The sequence below is a fragment of the Stenella coeruleoalba genome (genome assembly GCF_951394435.1).
Source record: "Stenella coeruleoalba genome assembly, chromosome: 10".
Taxonomy (NCBI): Eukaryota; Metazoa; Chordata; class Mammalia; order Artiodactyla; family Delphinidae; genus Stenella; species Stenella coeruleoalba.
In genome coordinates this window covers 59446880-59461520 of record NC_137156.1, presented here as the reverse complement: position 1 = coordinate 59461520, position 14641 = coordinate 59446880, and the positions used below count along the sequence as shown (strand labels likewise).

The window sequence follows — 14641 nt, the reverse complement described above, 5'->3', positions numbered from 1 at the left end:
AGAGCTCTGTGCGGACTGCAGCAGGGCTCCTTGAAGGATGAAAACCAACACTGGATGGGGGTGTGGGGAGGGGAGGTGGATGGGGAGTTATTTAATAGGCACATAATTTCAGTTGGGAAAGATGAAAAAGTTCTGGAAATAGATGGTGGTTGCACAACAATGTAATGTACTAAATGTCACAGAACTGTACATTTACAAATGGTTAAAACGGTAAGTTTTGTGTTATGTATATTTTCCCAACAAAAAAAAAAAGGAAAGAAAGAGAAGTAACTCAGAATTTATTTTTATTTTTTATCATTTAAATTTTATTTTAGTTATTTTTTATACAGCAGGTTCTTATTAGTCATCAGTTTTATATACATCAGTGTATACATGTCAATCCCAATCGCCCAATTCATCACACCACCACCCCTCCCCTCCCCCACTGCTTTCCCCCCTTGGTGTCCATACGTTTGTTCTCTACATCTGTGTCTCTATTTCTGCCCTGCAAACCGGTTCATCTGTACCATTTTTCTAGGTTCCACATATATGCGTTAATATACGATATTTGTTTTTCTCTTTCTGACTTACTTCACTCTGTATGACAGTCTCTAGATCCATCCACGTCTCTACAAATGAGCCAATTTCCTTCCTTTTTATGGCTGAGTAATATTCCATTGTATATATGTACCACATCTTTTTTATCCATTCGTCTGTTGATGGGCATTTAGGTTGCTTCCATGACCTGGCTATTGTAAATAGTGCTGCAGTGAACATTGGGGTGCATGGGTCTTTTTGAATTATGGTTTTCTCTGGGTATATGCCCAGTAGTGGAATTGCTGGGTCATATGGTAATTCTATTTTTAGTTTTTTAATGAACCTCCATACTGTTCTCCATAGTGGCTGTATCAATTGACATTCCCACCAACAGCGCAAGAGGGTTCCCTTTTCTCCACACCCTCTCCAGCATTTGTTGTTTGTAGATTTTCTGATGATGCCCATTCTAACTGGTGTGAGGTGATACCTCATTGTAGTTTTGATTTGCATTTCTCTAATAATTAGTGATGTTGAGCAGCTTTTCATGTGCTTCTTGGCCATCTGTGTGTCTTCTTTGGAGAAATGTCTATTTAGGTCTTCTGCCCACTTATGGATTGGGTTGTTTGTTTTTTTAATATTGAGCTGCATGAGCTGTTTATATATTTTGGAGATTAATCCTTTGTCCGTTGATTCGTTTGCAGATATTTTCTCCCATTCTGAGGGTTGTCTTTTCGTTTTGTTTGTAGTTTTCTTTGCTTTGCAGTTTCATTAGGTCCCATTTGTTTATTTTTGTTTTTATTTCCATTACTCTAGGAGGTGGATCAAAAAGATCTTTCTGTGATTTATGTCAAAGAGTGTTCTTCCTATGTTTTCCTCTATGTTTTCCTCTAAGAGTTTTATAGTGTCTGGTCTTACATTTAGGTCTCTAATCCATTTTGAGTTTACTTTTGTGTATGGTGTCAGGGAGTGTTCTAATTTCATTCTTCTACATGTAGCTGTCCAGTTTTCCCAGCACCACTTATTGAAGAGGCTGTCTTTTCTCCATTGTATATCCTTGCCTCCTTTGTCATAGATTAGTTGACCATAGGTGTGTGGGTTTATCTCTGGGCTTTCTATCCTGTTCCATTGATCTATATTTCTGTTTTTGTGCCAGTACCATATTGTCTTGATTACTGTAGCTTTGTAGTATAGTCTGAAGTCAGAGAGTCTGATTCCTCCAGCTCTGCTTTTTTCCTCAAGACTGCTTTGGCTGAAACTCAGAGTTTGGAGAATAAAGGAGTAGAGTGAGAGCCACTAGAGAGAGAAGAAGAGGTAAGACCATATAGGCTCTTGGAGGCCATGGTAGAGTTTGGGACAGGGGAAAACTGATTGGATTTGCATTTTGTAAAAATCACTTTGGCTGCTGATGTTAAGATCAAAGTGGAGAAGGCTCATGGAAACTGTGGTAGGACCAGCTGGGATGCCGGTGCAGTTGACTGGGCAAGAGAGGATGAAGCTGGAGCTTAGGCAGGAACGGTGGTAAAAAGGAAGAGAACTGGGCAGGCTGCAGAGAAATATAGGAGCAAGATCAACAGGACTTGGTAATGAATTGGATGTGAAAGGGTGACAAAGTAGCTTCAAGGATGATGCCAGTTTCCACAAGTGATCCTTCTCAAAGTTTACATCACCAGCCCAGTCCTTGGCCCTGAGTTCCAGCCAAACAGCCAGCCACAAACTTCAACATCTCCATTAGACATCACCTCAAACTGTACACATCCACAGCTAATTTATCACTCACACTTAGCCCTCTGTTAAATGGGATGAAACCTCCTCCGAGGGATGAATAAGGGAATTGTGGAGAGAGAGCGCAGCAAAGCAGATGAGCCTGCTCTGGATCAGGGCCACCACTCAGGAAAATGAAGCTCTAGAAGTCAGAAATGCCCTGATACCCTTTTTGAGGAGTAAAGTCTTCCAAGATCTGCCTCCTAAATTAAGTGGCTGCTTCTCACTCTCTGCTACAGAGAAAACCAACCTTGCTCCCATGTTTACCATGGATGGACTAGACAAAAGAGAAGACAACCAATTCAGAGTTTTAGTGGTTGCCAGCAGTAACAGGGTGGCCCAAGAGGTTGGCCCAGCTTCCTCCCTTTATCTTGCAGCAAACCACCTCCGCAGTATGGTGCATAGGCTGTGCAGGGCAGTGGTTGAGATCAAAAATTCTAAAGCCAGACTGCTTCTGTTCAGATACTAACTTTGCCCTTAGTAGCTATGAGATCTTGGGCAAGTAACTTAACCTCTGTTTTCTCATCTGTAAATTGGGGAAAATAATAATGCTTTTTAGGGTTGTAAATCTGATTTTAAAAGAAAAAAAAAAAAAGAAGGGCCCAAAGGAAAAAGAGGCCTATAGGCGAGTTTCTCCCTCAGCAAAGGGTAAAGCTGACACTGGTGTTTTCTTTGGCCCTGCCGGGTTTGGCTTGGCAGAAGGCAATGCCCAGGGTTCAGGCTCCAGACGCAGGCCTGGAGGCACCAGAGTGGTGTTGAAAGAGGTGTGGATTTGGAGCCAGATATCCATGTTTCAGCCTTGATAAGGTGCTGCCGCAGACAAGCAGGGCCCAAAGCCTAAAAGGCAAGGAACTGACGCCGGGCCCCGCCCCTGAGGCTAGCTTGCGCAAACTCAAAAGATCCACAAACAGCACCGAAGCCCCAGGAGCAGAGTCGGAGGAGGACGCTGAGAATCGCTCTTGCGCGCCCAATCACAAATGACGTTCCGCCTGTTCCCCGCCCGCTAGGTGGGAGGACCCAATCAACGTCGAGAGCGTATGCCCACTTATCTTGGGTCCTTGCTGCGGCTGTAGGGCGTCTAGGGCTGCTGGTCAGCTCTGGTCTAGACGCGCAGCGGTCTGCAAGCGTGAGGCAGCCTTCCAACCTGGCTTCCCGGGATGTCGGTGGCCTTCGTGCCGGACTGGCTGAGAGGCAAGGCGGAAGTCAATCAGGAGACGATCCAGCGGGTGAGCGCTAATGCGGGCAGAGCGATCTTAGCAGAGATCCCGAAGTGCTACGGGTGCTGGAAGCTTCCTGGAGTGAGCAGCTGAGACTGGTGTGCGTAGGGTGATTTGCTGTCAGATGGGAATGAAGTCAGCGGAGGCGCAGGGGCTGGAAATCCCGGCATTGGGGCGGGGGCGGGGAAGGAGGCAGTTGTCCCCGCCGGCCTGATGTCGTGCTGCACTGACCCTTTGATCTTTCAGCTCCTCGAGGAGAATGATCAGTTGATCCGCTGTATTGTGGAATATCAGAACAAAGGCCGGGCGAATGAATGCGTCCAGTAAGTCCCCTCCCTATTCCCCTGACTAATGAGTTTGGCGGGGAAGCCACTATAGGAATACAGCAGCTGACCTGAACTAGGAGTCTTGAGTGATTGATCGCAGATGAGGCTCAGAGAGGTTACCTGCCCAAGACCATACGGACAGTGCACTGTGAAGCTTGGAGTCAGACGTGGCTCCCTCTTCAAAACTTGAATTGTGCTCATTACAAAGACTGCTTCACGTGAAGCCATGTCAGCCGATGACAACAGGGATGGGGAGGAAAGCGCTCGGAAAACTAGTGTCCGGAGATGATGAGAGCAGTGGCTGCTTTCTGGTCGTGGAACCCTGGCTCATACTTTTCTTGTAACACATGCAAAGACCAATAAAAGATTTCCAGGTTAAGACAGAGGTAAATTTGGCACAGTAATTTAACGTGCCCTCTAGCTATATGCCAAAATGAGAGAAAACAGCCTCTTTTCTAAATGTCGTTCCAGGAATTATGCCCCATTTATTACAGAAACAAAAAAATTTATTTCATTGTTACCGAAGCCATGCTTTTCCCACCCCCTAAAAAAGTAACCTACAATCCCTCACTGGACAGCTCAGTGGAATAGTAGAAATATCCATCTTTGGGTAAGTCTTTACATTGGACACTGGCATTTGGTACTTTGCTTTTGTACAGTTTATAGTAAACACTCTCATTTTTCTATATGGAAAATAGTTGCAAAACACTCCATTTGGTGCAGTGATTCTCGAACTATGGGGTAAGAAAGTTATCAAAATCTCCTAATGGACCGTTTCACACTGCACCGTCCACGCTTCCTGCCCCCTAGCCTGATTTGTCTTCCTAGGTGGAGAGCTCCACCCCCTGATTGAGAATCGCTATTACAGTAAGTGTGCATTGATCATGGAAGTGTCTTGTCCCTTCTTTAAGTTTGTTCAAAAAAAATTTTTTTTTGGGGGGGGGTGCTGTGTGGCATGCGGGATCTCAGTTCCCCGACCAGGGATCAAAACCGTGCCCCCTGCATCGGAAGCATCAAGTCCTAACCACCGGACTGCCAGGGAATTCCCTGTTCAAGATATTTTATAAGTAATACTGAGTACCAGGCACTGTTTCAGCCATTGGGGAATCAGTACCAAAACAGATACCAGCTCTGCTTTCATGGAACTTACCTTCTAGACTGTAGAGTCATATAATTAGGCACATACTAATAAGCACTTCGAATAAGAATAAAGCAGGGTAAGTGGGGGGAAGAGCACTACTTTATACCAGGTATCTTTGATGTGACATTTGAGTAGATGCCTTAGGTGGGGGAGCAGCTATGCAGATACGTGAATCAGAGAGAGTATCAGGTGGAAAAGCCCCCAGGCTAGAGCGTGCTGGATATCTCCAAGTCATAGCAAGGAGGCCACTCTGGCTAGAACTCGGTGAGTAAAGGGAAAGTGGTAGGAGATGAGATCAGAGAGGGTAACTAGAGGCCCTGATCATATAGGGCCTTATAGGCCATGAGGGCTCAGCTTTACTCGTAATGAGATGGGAGCCTTTGGAGGGTTTTGAACAGAGGTATGACATGGTCTTGACCTAAATTGTACAGTGATCACTCAGGCTGCTATGCGGATAATTAGAGTCGGGGTGCAAAGGTAGAGCAGGGAGACAGGTTAGGAGACTGCTCCAGCAGTCCAAGCAAGAAGTGATAGTGGCTTGGCCTAGAGAGGTAGCTATGGAAGTGAGAAGTGAGAACAGGTAAGATTCTGGATGTATTTTCCTTCAATATGTTAAATAAGAAGGTTGACAACACTGAGTGATCCAGTCAGTGGATGAGCCATTCACTAGGGTGGATAAATTCTTTTCCAGTTTTTTGTTCATGTTCAGTAAAAGCAAACGTCTAATTTTTACCTGTTTTTTACCCATAGGTACCAGCATGTGTTACACAGAAATCTCATTTATTTGGCCACCATCGCAGACGCCAACCCAACCAGTGCTTCAAAAGCAATGGAATAATCTTCCAGTTGGCTGTTGTGAGGAGTAATCAAATGTAATCTATTTCCTAGGAAATAGAGGTAGGATTCTTACCAACTCACCTGCTTTGAAGGTGAATGGAACCTCTGTAGCTCTTTTAAAAATGTGAAAATGCAAAGAAAGCTACTAAATTAACCGTATTCTCAGAGAGAATATTTATTTTAATAATTAAGCGGATTCGCTCAATTAAGTTGACTCCAGGTGTCCTCCTTCCTGAAATAAGTGTGTTCGGACATCAGGGGCATCTTCGAGTCTACCTTTTCAGTTTCAACGTGAAGAGGAAACTGAGCAGGTATTGGGCGAGACTCCCGACTGAGACCCTGCCAATGGACATGTAACTGTGTGTGCCCTCCTACCAGTTTGTGGTTGTGGACCCCCTGACTGCTCTTTTCAGGTTGCTTTGAAATAAAGCTTGCCTTTCCACAAAAGACTGATATTGAGGTATAGAAATTTTCATGTAATAAGTCTTCCATTTGGTTTTTGAGAAAAACTGTAAAGACTTAAAAATATATGTAACAACACCATTATCATTGCTAACACAATTAATAGTTATTCTTAATTATTATCTAACATCATCTAATAGAAGATGTGATAGGGGAGGAAGAGTATCTTTTTCTTTCTATCCTTTTAAGGTTCTTGGCTAGGTCTCTATAACAAAAGACAGATTAATAAAAGCATACAAATTTATTTAATATAAGTTTTATATGACATGGGAGCCTTCATAAGGAAATGAAGACCCAAAGAAGCAGTTAAACCCGAGCATTTTTATAGTAAGTTTGATGAAAAGTAGAAAGTCATGGAAAAATGTGATAGGACATAAGGTTCTGAGCTAGGTGTAGTAAACTGGAGGGAACTTAGTAAGGCCTTTTCAAAATCTGTGTCCCTCTGGATGTAGGGAGGACACTTCTAATATGAGGGTCTCATGACCTCTTTCATGGGAGAAGGTCTGAGAGTCCTTCCAGCATCTGCCATTTCTCAGATTCCTTCAGCTTGAAATATTCAATATGCCAAGGTACCATATTTTGGAGTAGCATGCCCTGAATTCCACGATGTTCAATTTTCTTTTGTTCCCACAAAATGTGTTTTTGTTGATGTGTCTGAATCAGGATCCAAACAAGATTTACACCCTGCATTTTGTTGATGTCCCTTAAGTCTCTAAAAATACTTAACAGTTCCCTTTTCTTTTCTTTGCCATTTGTTGGAAAAACTAGCTCATTTGCTCTAAAATTTTTCACATTTCTGTTGTATCCCTGTGGTGTCATTTTATCTGTCCCACTAATCGCCCACTTTTCCTATAAACTGGTAGAGGCTCATTCAGACTCAGGTTCTAATATTTTTGGCAAGAATACATCATAGGAAGTGCTTGCTTTCACATCACATCAGGAAATAACCTAATCTGATTTATTATCAAGTTCCTGATAGCCCTTCACTTAAATTATGATCTACCCAGCTTTGATCTGTTACTTCCTCAGGGATTACATAATGGTGATTTTCTATTTTATTGTTCTTTTTGCCTCTATTAGCTTTGTTCTATAAAGAACTTTCCCTCTTTGAGACTTATCTGTTAAATGAGGCAAAGAGATTCTTGTGAACCCCAAATTAAAACCTTTTGTTGGAGTCAAGGGTTGCAACCCAGGGAGGCTGTAACATGTAAACAGTGAAGAGAGACTTCATGTTGAGTCCCAGATCTAACACAACCTCTGAAAGCTCTGTTTCCTCAGCTCTAAAATGGGGATAATGAAAGTAGTATCCGCCTCCTGATGTTGTGAGATGGAGATAATGCAGTTGAGAGCTGGGCACATGGTAAACAACCAAGTGTGTTAGCTTTGTGTGTTAGCTGAAGGCTCTGGCCCTTTCTAGGCCTTCTCAAGTCTGGAAGGGAGCCCGCTCCCCCACCCGTTCTGCCATCTGTAGGGTTCTAACTCATCATTGGTCTCCTCCCTCCTCTACTGTTCATGTGGTTTGTGCTCATACTCCATGCCAAGTAGGCTGTTCATGGGCCTAATCTGATCAGCAGATATGGTGGGTGCTGTGCAATGTATTTAGTTTTGAATTAGTTGCTAATATTTAAAAAACAAGAGGATTTCCTATAAAAGCCTGGCTTTCTAGCAATGCTGGGTTACAGATCCATGTGGCAACCATCAGCTGGAGTGGGATGGCAGCTGCCCCCTTTATTAGACAGCTTGAACACTTAAAAATCTGTTAAAGAGGGTGGATCTTGGGACTTACCTGGCCGTCTAGTGGTTAAGACTCTGCACGTCCACTGCACAGGGTGTGGGTTCGATCCCTGGTTGGGGAACTAAGATCCCACATGCTGCATGACATGGCCAAAAAATTTTTAAAAAAGAGGGTGGATCTCATGTTGTGTTCTTACCACAATAAAGTAAAACAAAAACAAACAAAGTAGAGAGTGGCTACAAGATCCTGGGTAGAGGGGAAAATGAGGAGTTATTGTTTAATTGGTACCAAGTTTTAGTTTCGTTTTTTTTTTAATTTTTATTTATTTATTTATTTTTGGCTGCTTTGGGTCTTCGTTGCTGCACGTGGGCTTTCTCTAGTTGCCGCAAGTGGGGGCTACTCTTCGTTGCGGTGTGCCAGCTTCTCATTGCGGTGGCTGCTCTTGTGGAGCACGGACTCTAGGTGCTCAAGCTCCAGTAATTGTGGCACACGGGCTTCAGGAGTTGCGGCATGCAGGCTCAGTAGTTGTGGCTCGCAGGCTCTAGAGCGTAGGCTCAGTAGGTGTGGTGCACGGGCTTAGTTGCTCCGCGGCATGTGGGATCTTCCCGGACCAGGGATCGAGCCTGTGTCCCCTGCATTGGCAGGCGGATTCTTAACCACCACGCCACCAGGGAAGTCCCCAAAGTTTTAGTTTTACAAGATGAAAATTGTCTTATGGATAGATGGTGGTGATGGTTGCACAACAATGTGAATGTAGTTAACAGCCTCTGAACTGTAAGCTTAAAAACAGTTAAAAGATAATTTTATGTATATTTTACAATTTTAATAATGGAAAACAACAACTACAACCCAACAGTGTGTCCCCAGCCTAAAGATACATCAGTGTAACAAATAGAGTCCAGAAATAGAATCGCACATACGTGGTCACAAAGCCAAGGTAATTCAATGGATAAAAGTCTTTTCAACAAATAGTGGTGGAACTACTGTATAGACCTACGGGGAAAAGAAATGAACCACAACTTCTACCTGACCCCACATCCACAAATTCTAATAGATCATAGACTTACACCTATGGTGTAAGGTTGGGCTACAAAACTTCTAAAAGAAAACATAGGAGAAAACCTTCTCGAGCTTGGGGTAGGCAGAGATTTCCTACACAAAGAAGCACAAGCCATAAAAGAAAAAATTGATCAAGTGATTTAATCAAAAACTAAAAACTGCTTTGCACAAGCCACTTTCAAAACAAAAGACAAGATGCAGATTGGGAGAAAATATTCGCACTTACATAAACCTAACAAGAGAGTTGTATTCAGAACATACATATATCATCTGACAACATGTTAGTATCCAGAACCCTTGCATTCTATAAGACGAAGAACGCGATTAAAACAAGGGCAAAGGTCTTGAACTAACACTTCACAAAAGAGGGAGAGTGGCCTTGAACACAACTGTACCAGTGACGCTGGCCCCAAAGCGCGGACGAACGCACAATAGGCCTTTGAAGTGAGACAAATGGTCTAACGGGATAGTGCCATAACTACTCCTTGAGAAAAAGAAAACCAAAGCTCTGTCGCTCTACTAAACCTCAACAACCTCAATCTCCCAACTGTTTCACAGATTCAGAAACAGGGAAGCCTCGCGCTATCTGCAAATACATAGACACAGCCCTTGAGAAAGGACCACAGAACGTAGAGAGCACAGGCGCGTCCGGGTCTCCCAGATTGGGCGACCGATTCCAACGTACACGGGGGGAAAGGGGCGGGGCAAAACAGGGCCAGCTCAGGAATAGGAGCGCCGAGGCTGGAGGCTCTTCGAGCTCCAAGGCACGCCCACGTAAGCTCACCCCCTTCGGTTACCCACCGCCTTCGAGACCGTACTCTCGCGGTATTTGTCCCGACTCTCGCGGGGTTTAGCGTGGCACTGGGAGGCCGGGCCAGGGGGCGGGGGTGGTGGTCTGTTAGTGGCGTTGGGCTTCGGCCGTGGTGGCAGCGGTTTCTTCTCTGCTCACGGGGAGCAGCTCAGGCTGGAGGCCAGCCAGGTGAAGAGCTAGTCTGCATGTGTGTGCGCGCTCCATGGGGGCCGGGAGGCCTGGGGTGAGAGGGAGCTGGTCTCGGCCTCGGGCGCTGTCGCACCAGGCCAGCGGGAGGTAACTGAGGCGCGGGCTCCGCCCTAGCCCCGCGCCCTGACCGCTTTCCTCCCCGTCTCTCCCAGCTCTTGCCGCCGCCTCGGTCGCGATGGGGGCGCAGGACCGGCCGCAGTGTCACTTCGACATCGAGATCAACCGGGAGCCGGGTGAGCAGGGACACTGGGTAGCCCTGCGGGCCCTGGGCTTGCCTTGGGGAAGGGGAGGGGTCTACCTTCATCACCCCTCCCCCAAGCCTTTTTGGGAGCTGGAAGGCGCAGTCGGCACTCTCTTTTCTCTTGAGCGAAAGTCTGTGCAGAGGAGAGTGGCCCGGATACACCACTCCAATCCTAAACAGGCCTCACAGTCCCAAACTCCATGCCCCCCTGCACCCCCGGAGTGAGTGTTCATGCCATGCCTAGCGCCAAGAAAAGGGGTGCAGTCCTTTGTGGACTTTGTCTCTCTCAGTGTCTCTAGGGGGCAAACACTCCCAATTTCGATTTCTGGTCTCTCACTGTACTGTGAGCTTTGGACTCGTATATCCTGTATTTCCTAATCCTTGTACAGCATTAATAGGTTAACTCCGCTTTTATTTTTCCTTAAGTATCTTTAGCCAGAATTTCTTGGTTCGTAGGAAAATGACTTAGCACAAGTCTTGGGTGATAAACCAAAGCATTCAGTACCAACAGACTTGCAGCATGTGTGCGCTTAGCATTAATGTTTTGTTTTTAGGGAATCCAGCCATTCGTTAGTATATTTTGTTGAAAATAAAATATTTTCTTCTAGAGGGTAGTTGTTTCGTTCTAAGTTACAGAGCGCGCGGGGTTCCAAACTGTTTTCTTACCTCTTTTTTAGTATCTGTGAGGGAAGTTTTAATTGGAGGCATATATACAGTCTTTGTGCCAATCTTGTTCAGCAGATTCTAGGTGCTGCTGTTCTAGACTCTGAGGATATAGCAATGCATTAAACAAAGACCTCTCTTCCTTGTAGTTTATATTCTATCGGAGAAAGGCAGACAATAAACCAAAAAAAATTTTTTTTGTCTTGTAGTAGGGATACTGTTTTATTTTATTTATTTTATTTACTTATTTATTTGGTTGTATCAGATCTTAGTTGCAGCAGGCGGGCTTCTTAGTTGTGGCATGCATGGGGGATCTAGTTCCCGGACCAGGGATTGAACCCCGGCCCCCTGCATTGGGAGCGCCACCAGAGAAGTCCCTAGGGATACTGTTTTAATAGGTCGGTCAGAAAAGGCGATTTTGAGAAGATGACATTTAAGCAGACCCGAAGGAGATGAGGAGGTGAGTTGTGTGGATATCTTTGAGAAGAGCATTCCTGGTAGAGGGAGTAGTTAGTACAAAGGGCCTGAGGAGAAGAGTGTACCTGCAAGTTTTAGGAACAGCAAGAAAAGCCCACGGGGGCTGGAGTAAAGGGGGCAGGTGAGTAGCAGGAAATGGGTAAAGGCCATAGTGAGAACTTTGACTCAGTGAGATAAGATATTGAAGGGTTTTGAGCAGAGGAATGATGTGATCTTAGTAATTTTGTTGCATTCTCTCTTTTTCATACTTGAGCCTTGTGGATCTTAATCCTTACTCTATAGTGAATCCACGTGTTTTTTTTTTGTTTTTTTTGCGGTACGCGGGCCTCTCACTGTTGTGGCCTCTCCCGTTGCGGAGCACAGGCTCCGGACGCGCAGGCTCAGCGGCCATGGCTCACGGGCCCAGCCGCTCCGCGGCATGTGGGATCCCCCCGGACCGGGGCACGAACCCGCGTCCCCCCGCATCCGCGGGCGGACTCTCAACCACTGCGCCACCGGGGAAGCCCTGATTCCACGTTTTGAATAACAGAGCTTATTTATTTTTTTTAAGAGTTAATAATAGCAGACTCCTGGAAAGTGGAGGTCAAACAAAGGTTCTCTAGCCACGTAAAGTACAGTACTCCTTTCCTCGTATATATGTTCATATCCTAGTTTTGCAAATGACTTTCGTCATGAAACATCTCCAGGATACGTTTGGTAAATGTAAAATGAACTTCGGTCCCCAACGCTATAATAACCTTTCTGGTAGAAATGACTAGAACTCTTGAGAACACTGAATCATATAGAAAACAAGGAATGCTTACATTGTTCTAGGTTGAACCAGTTGATAATTGGCAATTTCATTTGGTTCAGTCTCATATATAATACTTCTCTAGCACTTTTCAGTACTTTTCAGTATATTATGTAAGTAATAGATACTTGATTTTTACACAGCTTTTAAGGATCACCTCAGTTGTTTGAAATGAGGTGTCCTGCTTTGCAGGATTTAAACATTAGTATGTATGTCATTGAGTACTTATTCAAGTAATACTCTTCTGCTATAGTTAATAATTCACTTGATATAAATATCAATATAAAGTAATATGTTTGATTTACTTTGATGAGCAGAGATCCTTTAAGAGTGGACATACTATCCACATTAATGAGATATCAAGAAGTACTGATAAAAATTGAGTTGAATACAACACAGTGTATATTCTTTTGCGTTACTATCAGTGGAAATTTGTATATTTTTTAGCAAACATGTGAATTAGACTTTTGAATTGTAAAGCCACCAAATGAATGCAAATATATATTAAAAGAGGAAGTGTCTTTAAATTATTTGAGTATAGTTATAGAACTCTTCATGTTGTTATTTCTCCTTGAGTGAGTTTTGGTAGTTGGTAGCTTTTAAGCAATTGGTCCATTTAATCTAAGTTGTCAAACAACATCGTTCCTTAATTTTGTGTCTGTGGGATCTATAGTGGTATTGCCTTTATTCCTCATATTGATAATTGGTGCCTGTTGTCTGTTTTTCTTTGGCCAGTTTGGCTAGATGTTTATTAATTTTACTGTCATTTCAAAGAACCAGATTTTCGTTTCATTGATTTTTTTGTTTTGTTTTCTGTTTTCAATTTCATTGATTTCTGCTCTTTTTTTCTGATGCTTGCTTTGGCTTTATTTTGCTCTTTTTCTAGTTTCTTAAAGCAGAAACTTGGATTGTTGACTTGTGACCTTTCTTGTCAAGTATTAGTATTTAATGCTATAAATTTACCTCTGTGAAGGACCCCACAAATTTTGTGTACCGCACAAATTTTGATATATTGCTCATTCTCTTTCAGTTCAAAATATTTTCTAATTTCCCTTGCAGCTTAGTCTTTGACTCATGAATTATTTAGAACTTTTACTTTCTAAATACTTGGATATTTTGCAGTTGTCTTTCTAATAATGATTTCTAGTTTAATTGCATTATGGTCAGGGAACATACTTCGTATGATCTCAGCTTTTTAAAATTTATTAAGGTTTGATATGTTCTATTTTGGTGAATTTCCCAGGTACACTTGAAAAGAATATATATTGTGCTGGTTTTGTGTAGAGTGTTCTGTAAATGTCATTTAGATAACGTTGGCTAATAGTGTTGTTCAGTTCGTCTATATCCTGGCTGATTTCCTGTCTTCTTTTATTGGTTACCCAGAGAGGAGTGTTGAAATTTCTAGTTGTAATGGTGAGTTTATTTCTCCTTTCAGTTCTGTTAGGTTTTGCTCCATTTACTTTGAGGCTCTTTTATTAGGTGGATGCTTACACATTTGGGATTATGTCTTTTTTTTTTTTAATTTAATATTTATTTATTTATTTATTTTGGCTGTGCCGGGTCTTACTTGCGGCACATGAGATCCTCGTTGCAGCAGGCAAACTCTTAGTTGCAGCATGCCTGCGGGATCTAGTTCCCTGATCAGGGATCGAACCCGGGTCCCCTGCATTGGGAGCACAGAGTCTTACCCACTGGGCCACCAGGGAAGTCCCAGGATTGTTATGTCTTCTTAATGAATTAACTCACTTATCATTATGTAATGACCCTTTTTATTCCTGGTAATTTTCCTTGCTCCACAGTCTACTTTGTCCAATGTGAATACAACTACTGCAGCTTTTTATTAGTGTTTACATGGTATGTCATTTTCTACTTTTTATTTATTTATTTATTTATGGCTGAGTTGGGTCTTTGTTGCTGGGCGTGGGCTTTCTCTGGTTGCAGCGAGTTGGGGCTACTCTTCGTTGCAGTGCGCAGGCTTCTCATTGTGGTGGCTTCTCTTGTTGTGGAGCATGGGCTCTAGGCGCATAGGCTTCAGTGGTGTGGCACACGGGCTTAGTAGTTGTGGCGCACAGGCTTAGTTGCTCTGTGGCATGTGGGGTCTTCCCGGACCAGAGCTTGAACCCGTGTCTGCTGCATTGGTAGGCAGATTCTTAACCGCTGCACTACCAGGGAAGCCATCATTTTCTACTTTTTTTTTTTTTGTGGTACGCGGGCCTCTCACTGTTGTGGCCTCTCCCGTTGCGGAGCACAGGCTCCGGACACGCAGGCTCAGCGGCCATGGCTCACGGGCCCAGCCGCTCCGCGGCATGTGGGATCCTCCCGGACCGGGGAACGAACCCATGTCCCCTGCATCGGCAGGCGGACTCCTAACCACTGCACCACCAGGGAGGCCCCCATTTTCTACTTTTAACCTACT

At 43.9% G+C, this 14641-nt stretch overlaps 2 protein-coding genes across 11 annotated transcripts in view; both read left to right on the top strand.

Annotated features, from left to right (window-relative positions):
• The first annotated feature begins 3342 nt into the window (after window positions 1–3342).
• On the top strand, window positions 3343–6364 carry SS18L2 (SS18 like 2). The gene is made up of 3 exons (XM_079934872.1): window positions 3343–3503; window positions 3741–3817; window positions 5712–6364. The coding sequence occupies exons 1-3, from the start codon at window positions 3435–3437 to the stop codon at window positions 5797–5799; spliced, it is 234 nt and encodes a 77-aa protein (XP_079790998.1). The 5' UTR covers window positions 3343–3434; the 3' UTR covers window positions 5800–6364.
• Window positions 6365–9902: 3538 nt separating this feature from the next.
• The window catches only part of NKTR (natural killer cell triggering receptor), a 50250-nt gene continuing 45511 nt past the window's right edge, over window positions 9903–14641 (top strand). For 9 of the 10 annotated variants that reach the window (XM_079932974.1, XM_079932973.1, XM_079932972.1 and 6 more), the window contains exons 1-2: window positions 9903–10033; window positions 10207–10287. In XM_079932974.1, coding sequence (XP_079789100.1) covers window positions 10230–10287 — 58 coding nt within the window. In that variant the 5' untranslated portion in view covers window positions 9903–10033; window positions 10207–10229. Of the gene's footprint in view, window positions 10053–10206; window positions 10288–14641 lie in introns of all 10 variants that reach the window. The other variant, XM_079932970.1, reaches the window with a different exon arrangement.